We start from the raw sequence: 13,317 nt of genomic DNA on the forward strand, positions 1-13,317 counted from the left end.
AATCGAACAACAACATAAGTTATGTGTTCATTTCGTTATATTGTTTTGACATAAAGCTAATAATACAAATTCAGTAGACATATTTTTATTATTCATATATGTATTAAGTATTATGTGTATAATATTTTTCTTCGATATATTATGTAAATTTGCATTGCATAAAATATAAATTACGTATACCTATATACTTATAAAACTCTATTTTTTTTAGAAATTTTAACCATAAAATCAAATTAAAAAAGACGTTAGTTCAATAACAGTAGTTTACGTTTTTTTCGAAATGAAATTACATTTCTTGTTTTTTCTTAAAACTGTATTTGTAATGAAACTTTCATACCGTTATGGAACAATGTAGGTAATATTCAAGTTTTTTTTTATGATATAAAAAGAAAGAAAAAGAAATCTCAAAACTAAGAAAAAATGAAAAAGAAAAATTAATCACATGCTAAAAGGAAGCCTCAGGTGCAAAGAGGTCTTTGTAAGTTTTAATCAACACCAGTGAACAGCAGTAACATTCATTACTTAACGGTTGGTGCAAGTGTTTAACCTTTCCGAACGCCTTTAATTGCAGGTCGAACCGGGGGAACCCTCCAGCTTTTAAGTAGAACATATTAAAGCGCCGGAATGACTCGATAAAATGAAACTTGCATCGTATACCTTTGGCCCTTTTTTATGGTTTCGAGTAAACAAGATTACAGCAGTATTTTTCCTCAAGTCACTGAAAATAACAAGTTTTTTTACACTGCAAATAATAACCTTTGGATGATCACTTTTCAAAATGCTCTCATCAGACCAAACCAGAATACATAAGTTTTCTTAATATTAAGATATCATAGACAATAATTGTATAATAATGTTTTTGTCGGAATCCTTAAAAGAAACCTTCTAATAAAATGCACGGTCAATGAAACCTTATTATTTATCTCTAATATAATTTTTAGAAAACAAAAACAATAATAACTTTTGCTCTGTATTTTATAACTAATGAAAATAAGATGAACTATATTATGTATAATGATTGGAAACATTTTAACCCGTCAATCACAATGTGAAATTGTTGTGTTGTTTATACAAATCAAATGGGTTATTCAATTTTGACAAATAAACCACTTGTGTGGTACAAAATATATATATTTGTATACAAGAATGAAACATTATGTTTGACATACAGACAATAAACCGCAAAAACACAGTCCTGTAAACTGAGGTTTTAAAAACTAGTAGAATTTGTTATTCTATTTTACATTTGCGATATTATTATTAAATATTGAAGCGGACAGCTTTTCAATGTTTGCCAATTCGATGTTCGTTTCTCTACTCTTTACGGTTTCGTCGTTTGTCCCAAGAGAAAAGACACCAGCCGACTGACTCCTTTCACGCATGTCCCTTTTGTTCATATTTAGTGATTACATTTCCTAAAAATCCAAGTGGTCGTTGTAATTGGCCGTTTATATATATTTTTTTTTACATTCGTCTCGAAAACCATTTGCGTAATGCGTGCACTTCACAAGGTCCCTGCTTATAGTAATAATAATAATAATAATAATAATCGGTCATTTACATGCAACTAGTATACACATGCATACACGATAACGATGACTAATAAGGGGCATCGCCGCGGAGGGTAGCCCATCATTCATGCGACTAATCATAGTAATATCCATATTGAACAGGTGGTCCCGTGTCCTTTATTATTTTGACTAGTCGAACGGTCATTTTTCCGAGTGACGTCGAGTGCTGCCGTATGTTACTGCTGATAGTTATCTTTTACTCTGTCGGTGTGTCCCTTTTTTATTATTATTATTTATTATGTTTCGAGGATGATCACGCAAAATACCGTGAGGGGAAAGAGCCAGGACCCGTATAATACATTTTGACGGTACTTAGAATCTATTAAACCGTAACTAACGCATTGACAAAACAGTATGTGCACAGTGCTTGTAGGTAGGTGCTTATGTTTAAGCAAATCCAACTAAAAATAGCACTCTCAAAACATTCTATTCTTAGGTATATCATTACCAATATTTCCATTGTCTTATTTGTATTAATACCTACCCAAAACTGAAAACGATCAGAATTTGTCTAAATTGATTAGGTACATATGTATAATAAATTATTTGTGTTTAATTTTTTTTTTATTATTATATTTGCTACCTAATTTGATTATTGACCACGAAGAAGATTTTGTTTAAAAAATTATTTAAACAAAATATACATTGGAATGTAATGATATGCCTATAATCTTAGGTATATGACTCAATTTAAACTGTTTACATTTACTAGATATCCACACACAACAGTATTTTAACTGTAAAGTTCTAATTTAGTTTTATTATTAACTGTGAAAACAATTAATTTTTAAAATGACACAATTTACTGGAACATATTTGATATAATTAAAAGTGACTAGGTTAAAACCAATATAGTATTTTGGAGGGATTTAACAATGGATTCGATCGTTTAATTACTACTGCATGACATCTTTGTATCTATACATTATTTCTAAATGGCTTAAAACGACAGAAAAACTTAGCTGAAATTAAGTTAAGTTAATCGTATCAAATATTTTCTAGTGAAAGAAAAAGAGTAGAGTAATATATTAGGTTATTTAACAGAAAAAAATAATTATATTACAGTGAAAAAAGTACAATTTAAAGGAATTGCAACTAATATTTATTAAATAAATTATTTTTAAATCCAAAATAAATTCTTATTACTTTTTATTTAAAAATAATGTCATATTTTCATTGCACAAATGACAATATAAATCATAATTGAATTACATTATAAATATTTGGCTGTAGTCGTGTTTGACCTTCCATTGACAAGTGACTTATCGTACGCTGCAGGTATACGTGATAATTTCCTAGTTTGAAGTGTGACCTATCTAGTAATTTAAGTCAGTCGTTTTTACGTTGACTATTAATTATTATTATTTATTGTTATCAAAACATTTTAGATTCTGAGCGGAGCGATACCTGTATTGATTTTACAATAATGATACATTTTTGATTCTCTTTTAAGTTGTTTGCTATACATATCAATAACATTTTTTTAAATTTTATTGACCTAAAAGCTTTAAAATCAACTAAAAAGTTACTCATATTAAATATTTCGTACTAGAACCCACAAATTAAAAAAATAAACAGATTTTTTGTTTACAGATATTTTAGGTTTGGACAAATTTAGTTATTTAAACGAAGAATAAAGATTATATATAATCTATATAACTATAGTTATTTGTAGTAATTCTAAATATATTCTTACGCATATTATTTAACTTTAATATATGCAATGACATTTTAAAACTTAATGTTTTTGGCAGAAATTAATTTAATCTATTATGTTACTAATAGTAAAATACATTACTATAATAAACTTAACTTACTCAATGACGAAGACACGAGTAACATTCGATACCTACTGTACATCACAACGATTCCCTACTTTCCTTTTTTTTATGTTTATATAAATGATACTTAAATTAATTTTTACAAATATATCATTAGATTTTGTTAAAAATATTGAAGTAAAATAATTTAATTATACACATACATAACATTATTCGTAAAGTTTAAATTTTTATTTGTTATAGTTTATTTTAATTTATTTTTTACGTATGTGAAAATTATATAGTAAATTAACTGTTTAAAAAAAATTTAAGTAAAGAAACGTTGGTAGGTCGCATACTTAACCACCAAATAATATAGGCTACCTACCGATGATATATTTAAAGGTAATTCAATATTTTTTTAATGTAAAAAAAAATTTGGAGAACAATCTTATAACTATAAACGTAAATAACTTGTATTATGTTGTACATTATATTAAAGAATATAAGCTATAGACTAGCCATAAAGACGTATAGTGAAATTAATAATTTTCTGAAAAAAGTCATCTCTAATGTCTTTACCATCATAAGAATCATGAGATAACCAATATTTTTTATCATCGTTTATTTTTAACGAGAGAACACGTTATATGTAACCTTAAATGCACATATGGGGAATAAATGTCAATATTGTAATGCTATTCAATAGAGCACTTCTAATAATTGGTTTTTGTATCATCTTCCATCTTTTATGTGCACTTTATATATTGTTTGACAGTTTAACTATCAGAGTTTAGAAACTTAATAAATATCCGCATTAGTATATCCAATAACTTCTTAGTGTCTCGAAGTTTACCATACAAGAATAACGCCAGTGTCTAATGTAATTTGCCATAGTTCAGAATCAGAATATTAGAAACATTTAAGTAAAATTAATAATTGTTATTTAATACCTAAAGAAATTTATAAGAAAACATAAAAGATAGGTATACAATTTATGCTGTTTGATTAAGCAACTTTTGATAATATTTGTGTCAGCAACACTGACATTAGTGATGTTATATATTAATGCATGTTAATTAAACTTTCAAATGAAGATAACGAGTTAGGAATTTTTTTTTCTTCGTCAGAAATAAATTTGACAGAATAACATATTAAATAAAACATTAAATTGATTTATCTATCTCCTGTAAACTTATGCTATTGTGTTGGAAATAGAGAGTTACAAAACGATTAAATTAATTACAAATTATCATATAATATAGACATAGCATTAATAGCATAAAAACATATTAGATTATTACTTTCAGATAAATAGGATGTAGAATAGAACAATAAATATTTAATTAGATTTTTTTATCTATGACCCAGTTGAGATGAGAACATACACAAAGCATTTAATATAATATTAGAGTAAAAATCTTGGCTTTGATATACCTGTCTTCGAAATGCGTTCTGTACTCATGTCTATCGTAGTCTTATAATTGAATGGCATTGATAAGACAATTAAAGTATACTTCCAGACATTGATTTATATAAATATTATTTCAAATAAAAGACGAAGTGTTCAATCAAACGGGTAAAATATTAGTCTCAATTGATTTGTATAGATCAGGTCAGATTTAAAAATGTTTAACGACTAATGCGTTATGACGCCTTAAGTTTTGTGTCTATTTGAAATTAAAATCATATTGCGGTTTGCATCAATCGCTAGTACAAAGTACATTTGCAGCGCATATTACCGATATAATACGACCTAGTATGTTGATTACTTCGAGTTCAAGATACAAACAGCATGATTTGTTCGACTATTTCACCTTCCTCGGATTACAGGAGAGGCGGGACGGAGTAGCGTTGGTGATGTTCTACGATTAAGCAAGTCCGTGATGACAACCACTGACCATTACGAATAACTGAGGTTAGGTTAACTGAGTGTGATATATATATATATATTAGTATTTTAATCAAATACAATCTGATAGCCACCATACAATCAGTTTTGTATTTGATGTCTGTGATTTATCCTCTAATTCTAATCCTACAATTATTTATTATGATAATGATTCTTTTATTATTTCTGTAATTCGTAAAAGTAAAAAATATAGTTTGACTTTCATATTTTACAATATTTGTTTTCATATAATATTAAATGTATTTTTGTTTTATTTATGTTATACCTTATAATGAAATTATTTATTTTTATGTTGATATTTTAAACATTATGTTGACATTTATTTTGTGTTGATGTATAGTAATTAATATTTAAATTCGCATGGTTTATTTTAGTAATTTGACTGTAAAGTTAAGTATGAATTTGAATATTTTAAGATGTTTATAGGCGACATTTATTTTTACGAACACACAAAGATAATTTATCCACGTGGGAAATAATAACTCATATACTTAATATCTTTTCGTGTTCCTTCGCACTTTACGAGAAATTCTCTATATTCCATTCCGACTCATCTCAACTCTTATGGACATAATCAACCATTCCAAAAAATGTAACATTGCATTTAACCTTAATCTCGGGCTTTGGTATTCATCTATATTCATTAAAATAATGTATTAACTATATACTTGACAAAGTGTTAAATATTATCAAGTTAAATTTAAAAAAGTGTATTTTCATTTAAAAATAATAACTATTATGTATTTATATGTTAACACCGTTTAGCGCGCGCAAGTAACCATGACTGTATTAACTATTATGGTAAAAAGTGTGTGGTAACTCTTAGTATGTAGAACTTTAGAAAACATAATTACACTATCACCTATCTTACTATATTTAGTTTATTTAAGATTTTGATTTGACTACCATTTTTTTAAAAGAAAAGATCTATGACCTATAATAGCTTTTATGGAGCATATCTACATTATTTAATCGATTACCTACTCTAGACTGACGGGCTAACTCGTTAAACATTAGGTAAAAATAAAACACAAAAATCTACTAAATATTTGTATACGTGATTATACAATTGATAAGAAAGTGTAGGCCATATCGATGTATCTTTTTTCATATAAAATAGCTAAGACAAACTACAAAGTCACTTCATGCTGGGCCACAAAGAACTTATTCCAACAACAATCATATTTTCACTCATAAATTATCGCAATGATTCCCACATACAATTTTATTATTTATACAACCAAATGCATATGTAGCTATTTATTTACATAATATTGTGATACTTCATACTTGATAACACTTTTCTTTTATAATGAGCTATATCGTTAATGACTATTTTCATACTGGTTTTTAAATATTATTATTCTCTATAAATTCAATATAAATATTTTTTAATAATTTTGAATACATTAGAAAAATAAAACATTTTATTATTTACATATTTACATGACAGATAATGCATAATAGTTTTGATTATATAAACCTATTAAAGGTAATCAATAATATATCTCTTTTTAAAATAAATATTTACTTTTTATCTATAAATATGGCTAGGTTAATATTTAATACGAAATTGTAATTGACTTTTAAGTTAGATTACCAAAACAATCAAAATAGATGATCTCCAAGATGCGTGAAGTGAAATGGGTGTAGAATTGCTAAATGAATATCAGTTTACTAGTGAAAATAAAAAACAAATAGGAAGTATCACCAATGCATGGTTTCATTACCTTCTTTCGTCAATATATACATTTACAATTCAAAATATATATACATTTTAGGTAGATATCCTGATGGAATTGACTATGATATTGATTACTCGTGTATATAATTACATATAGTATGCATTTTGTATAACCTCACCTTTGCATATTTATTAGGATTTTACATATTCTGAATTTTTAAGCATTTCAACAATCATATAATATTGTATATGGACGAGTGTGTTTACAATCAAGACTAATAATTTCACGTTAATATAAAGTTATTGCATTCAATGCGTTTTAAATAAATAATTTTAATACTGCGAATTTAATTTATATTAAATTGTGTCATAAATAAAATATAATATTCAAATATTTTAATACTATTCAAATCGAAATATTCCTGCTATTTCAATGAGAAATGTATATACGTAAATATTGTAAATTCATCATTTTGTGTATCTACTTGAAATAAATTATGGAGCATATAATATGATGCGTACCTATGCATACCTATCGTAAATATTTAATCAGTTAAGGTATACTCGGAATTGGTATAGTATAGTTTGGTTGTTTAAGAAAAAAATAGGTGAATATAGTTATTATAGATTTGATTAAATTCATATCAATAACAAAATAAATATTACTTAGTATTTTGCTATTTAAAAGGTAAAGTAATAAAAATAACAAGTTTGAAGGTTTATATTTTATACTTCTTTACGTATAACGCAGTTTATTTATACCTAATATATAAACTATATAAAATACCTACACCATTTATCACTAAATAAATCCATATAGCAGTACTTTATTGTATCATATAATATGTTACATTGTCCCTAATAAAACTATATAGTATCTAGCACTCTTCACGAAATGGTTCATTTCACGAACTTGTGTCGTATGGAGTAATGCGTTTTTAGCGTTAATGCGTAATAAACAGACATTTTATGAATTTCATTAAACGGAAAAAGTGACTTTTTGTGAAATAATTACTACCTCGAATTGCAACATTTTTTTTTTAATTTTCTATACTTTGTTGGTTTTTTCTCGTTCATTTTCTAAACGTATTATTAATAATGAAAATAGACTATAATTGTATACGAGACATAGGTAGTTACTATTGTATTTCTAGTGGGCAAATTTATACATTATTGATGGTACTTGCTCCAAATGTTTGGTCATGTGTAATCTATATTTTGTTATCAATTGTTTTTAGTTTTAATGGTTATGAATGTTATGATGATTATAGCTATAATTATAATTTAAATCTAATCGGATTTACGTAGTTACTCTTTTATTTAAAATTGAAACTACTATCACTATAATATTATTATTTTTTCTTCGTAGTACACAATTACAATATTTTATTAATTAAGCAAAACTTGATCGGGATAAAATACCGATATCTATTTCACGGAGTTTATACAATGTATGAATAGTATAAATATATATTCATTATGACATGCACCTAAATATACCTTACATAACGATACGGCCAATAGTATTTTACTTACAAAGAGCTTATATTATGAAATAAAACTCTCGATTAAAATAAAAAATAAAAACCATATAGTTTGCAGATGTCTCGTATTTAGAAAACCAACTAGAATGTTGTATTCAAGTTTATAGTTGTATATAAAACACGAAACTTGGCGTTTTTCCTAGGTGGTTAGCATGTCGGCTTTTACTTGTTCCAAGTGCCTGCCTAAGGTACATTTGCGTTATTCACGGAAAATCATGAATTACAGATTTTGTTCGTAACTTATGAAAATATGTTCAAATCATTTACCAATTATAAATGTAAATATTCAAGTCCGATTGGTAAGTATATTGTTGAACTTATTACGAATCCAAAAATACACACGTTTACAAATCTACTATTTCGGTAACGCCAGTGAGAAATACGGGTGAAAACGCGATAGACGATCGAACCGGATCATTTCAATCGCATGCGTTTTACGAAACACAAAAACAGTGCCGCAACACTTGCCCAAATCAAGATCCCCGAATAATTACGTATATCTACTAATTTATCATAAGACACGCTTGGTCCGATTGATATACACGACCGGGTCGGGGAGACCGGATATCGTCTTCGCATATGTACGAGACGGTATCTCATAATAGGCCCGACGCATCTTCCTCCTTCTAATCTTTCGGGGTATTAACAACCACCAAAAACGTCCGGAGGGGGAAAGCTGGTGCATTTGCCCCCCTGGCTTTTCTAAAATATTTTTGAAATCGAATGTTTTAAGATAAATAACTATTTAGTATAGAACAAATTTAAAGTGGTTACATAAATAATAGGTAACTTTTTTTATGTTAACTTTACTTATACACATGTATCTATACTTGTAAGTTGTTATAACATAATATAAAATATATATACGAGTATAATAATCAACATTGCCCCCCCCCCCAAGAAAAATGTCTGCGGGTGCCTACGACAACCTTGACGGACTTACCTTCTAGAGCTTTGTTCCGGGCTAGCAGGGCGAGCAGGACATCCGGGTTGTGGGCTGCAGCCTGTAGTTCGGCGGCCGGCCTGTGGTGCAAGTGATGGCCGTGGTGGCCGTGCGGATGCAGGTGCGGCAGCAGCGACGATTGTGGTGCTCCTCCGGACGGCGGTTGTTGCAGCACCGTGGACATACCGCCCGCGGTTTACGCTGACCCGCCGGTTGTCGTCAACCGCCGGCTGCAGTGGTTACGGCGGCGGCGGCAGCAGTGGTGGTGGAGGTTTCGTCGACTGCGGTGGCGGTGCGAATGGGTGCACCAGTGGCCGTCATCAAAAGCAACGACGACGGTTAGGTTACCAACTGCGACCTGGTTCCGCCAAGTGGCTGGCGTATGTTGACGGTGCAAATGTCTCGAGAGGCGGCGGCGGCGGAAGCGCGGCTGTCGCGTGTGGGTGCGTGCGTGTGCGTGACCACGCGTGGCGGCCACAGCGGCGACGTGTGCGTGCGCGTGGGTCGCGACAGCGGCGGTGGCAGTGGCGCGATACCGGAAGATTGTACGTAGTTATACACACGGACGTAACGCGAGCTTTTATCATCGGGCGGCGGCGGCCGAACTTTCGTCGGCTGGCGGCGGCGGCGGCGGTGGTGGTGGCGGCGATGAGGGACGGCGATGGTTTTGTGCGGCGGCGGCAGTGGTGGAGGTTTGGCCTCTGTGTTATGCGATTGCGGCGGTGGAAAGCGTGGAAAACCGAATGGGTACCTCGACCGGATGTGGTGGCGGGCGAGGGTGCGGCAATACGCGCGCGCGCGCTCTCTCGCCCCAACACTCTTCGCCCCGCTTTCCACATCGCGTTTTCCCGCCACTGCAGCCCGAGGGGTTTAATTTTGCTAAGTGTCGGCGCGCATATACATGTACACACGCACCGACCGCCGCCCTTCCACCCTCATTTGTGTTCGGCGTCCGTCCCTCGTGGTATTACCGCCATTGCGCGCGGCGTTCCGGCGACGGCGCGTGCGCGGTAAAAATCCAGTCGCCGCGGCGGTGGTTTTTGCCGGGTTTTCTTTTCGCCCCCATTCTCCTCCCCTACAAATCCACCCCTCACCACCACGTCACTCCGACGTAACTTCAGACCGTTTGCATGCCGAGTGCGCATCCACTGTCGCCGGAGGACGCGCTGGCAAAAAAAAAAAAAAAAGAATTGAAAAAAGAAAACGACGGGGTTCTGTGAGCTTGTGTATGCATGGTAAGGGGGTGAATGCGGTAAGGGTGTGTGTTTCAAGGGTGGGTGGCGAAGAGGATATGAAAATGTACACACTCACCGGTACACCGCGCATCCAATAGTATTATAGGTGTGCGTGTGAATGTTGTGTTTGTGTGTGTGTGTGTGTGTGGGCATACGTAATAATGCTTTCTCCCTATAGCTTTTTCCCCAGTCCCTCCTTCCAGTCACATCCCAAAAGCCAAACGAACGCAGTGCGGTGGTATACGGATCCGAGGGAATCGAGAGGAGAGAGAATAAACGTCGCCGTCGCCGACATCGGTAAAAGAAGCGCAGTACTCGTCGAATAAATAATAATATCGATGTAAATGAAAAAAACTGAGTGCGAGGGGAAAAAAATACATACCAAAACAAACGACCTCAAACCCTTCAGCTTATGCTGTTATACTTTAGAAATCCTTAGGCTGAGCGCGTTGTTTTATATTCCTTGCACAACGATTGTTCCTTAAAGTTCTTTAATTATTGATATTATTTAGTTTTAAAAGAATTATTTCAATGTGACTAACAGCTGTAGCACAAATCAAAAAAAAACTTATATATGCGATCATAAATCATGGTCTGTGTTAAATAATATAACATAAAATGCAAATAAAACATACTTTGATGATTACATAATTTTTATTTATTAATATAATTATAAAATAAAATTATATATTTACGCATGTAGATATACCATCTATAAAAACATAAAGGATAATATTATACAAATACAAATATTATAAATTAGTAAATATTGAAAATATATGTATACACTTAAAACTATATAATAAATATTATTATAATTATTCCGAATAACTTTTTTGGATAACGTATTTTTAGAAAATTAAACGACGTATCCTTGGAAAAAACAAACAAAATACATATTAATAAACCGAACAACGGTTATCAATGTAGTTTTAATTTTTATTTTATAACAAAACTACCGCCGAGGGCTACATTAATATAAACGTGCTACGCTAGTATTATGTTGGATTATCAGGGTTTACTTTACTATAATACGATCCATTTATATAGTATATAGTGCTATAGTTACATACATTTTTCAACGTTTTAAATACGCGAGTACATTTATAATAATGTAAAATTAACTTAATATTTTTAAGTCTTTTGTAAATCATATTTTATGCAATGTCAATATTTAATTTTTCAGTTTTAAAGCAAAATATAATACAGTGGTTTATAATAGGTACATTCCTTTAACTACCTATTGCTATTATTTTTATTATTTTTGTTTTATTTTTGGATTATCTTATATTATTATATCTATTATTATTATTATTATTTTAATTACACCAGTAAGAGGTTTTCCTCAGTAGCAAGTTGGGCCATAATACTTGTAATTTTTACATAAATGTATTTTCAGATAATTTAACTATTGTTATTATTAGTAAAATATTCTTTAATTTAATGATATTATTTAAGTAGTTTATGTTAATGTGTAAAAATTAAAAATGCATAAAATAATTTTTGTATGTTTTAAGATTCCTATCGAAGCCAGTAATGTATTGGTTTTTCAATGAATAATGATGATTATGTGTTTTATTTTTTTATGAATATGTTGGCTACTTTTTTGGGAAGCCACAAGCTAATAATTTAAGTTAAGACATTAAACAATATTGATCATTTTTTGGGTTATCGTTTGAAGTTACGTTTAAATTGTTTGTTTATTAATTTATTTAGTTAGTTTAGAAATAAACTAATGCTATTTTAACTAGTATTTTATTTAAAATAAATTATTTTTGAGAAATTGATTTTATTTTAGACTAAGATGTATATAGCTAGACACATTTGATTTTAAGACAAAATTTAAAGACCTAAAAATTCAATATTACGTTAATAATAACTCAATAATACAATTCTATTATATTTATTAAAATATAGTTAAACTTCCTTTACAGATTTATTAATTTATTAAAGTTATCAGAGTTCTACGTCAAAGAACTAGAAATTAACCATATTTGTGTTAGAATTTAAAATATTTATGGAACACGTGAATAAATCATGCATCAAAACAAATGCCAACATTTTCGGTGTACCTACACTAAGTAATATAATATAATTTCCTAATTGTATTGATTTTCGTAAAATAAAACAATGTCAAAATGTAATGCAACGCGATTATAGATAGGTATAATACCTGGTTACATTATAGAAAAACAAAAGTAGGTATTCTGTTCTAATTTAAAAACGTATAAATTAAGTGAAATTATATACAATATTATGTTAAAACCACAATTATGCAAGCTATTGCAACTTATACAAGTTGTAACTTTGTAAGTATTGTAATAGATGTATAGTGTATGCATGTCCTACAGTAAAATATTTAATGGATACATATAGTTCATGGAAAATATATATTATAGAATAATAAATTTCTTAAATAAACTGATATTACTGAGTTAAGTTCGAGAAGGGTGTAGCAATAATGACCCAAAAGTTGGGGGATTTTTAAAAGGGGGAGAAAGTAAAGTCAACTTAATATACGTAGTATTTTCATTCCATCATTAAATATTCTTATTTCTTAGTATTGATTTAATTCTAATAATATTTCTTAGAACTTGATTTTTCTTAAAGTGCCTATATTTGTATCAAATTATTATTTTAATAATAATTAGTAATAAGTAATAAATAT

At 30.2% G+C, this 13,317-nt stretch overlaps 1 protein-coding gene across 3 annotated transcripts in view; it reads right to left on the minus strand.

Annotated features, from left to right (window-relative positions):
- LOC132926933 (LIM/homeobox protein Lhx3) overlaps positions 1–10,021 on the minus strand; it is a 50,003-nt gene extending 39,982 nt beyond the window's left edge. The window contains exon 1 of one of the 3 annotated variants that reach the window (XR_009661561.1): positions 9,415–10,020. Coding sequence is in view for 1 of the 3 variants with exons in the window: in XM_060991359.1 (XP_060847342.1) it covers positions 9,415–9,598 (184 nt within the window). In the remaining 2 variants the exon portion in view is untranslated. Of the gene's footprint in view, positions 1–9,414 lie in introns of all 3 variants that reach the window. The other 2 variants (XR_009661560.1, XM_060991359.1) reach the window with 2 other exon arrangements.
- Positions 10,022–13,317: the final 3,296 nt, after the last annotated feature.

Source organism: Rhopalosiphum padi, chromosome 3 (assembly GCF_020882245.1).
Source record: "Rhopalosiphum padi isolate XX-2018 chromosome 3, ASM2088224v1, whole genome shotgun sequence".
In the NCBI taxonomy this organism is placed as follows: Eukaryota; Metazoa; Arthropoda; class Insecta; order Hemiptera; family Aphididae; genus Rhopalosiphum; species Rhopalosiphum padi.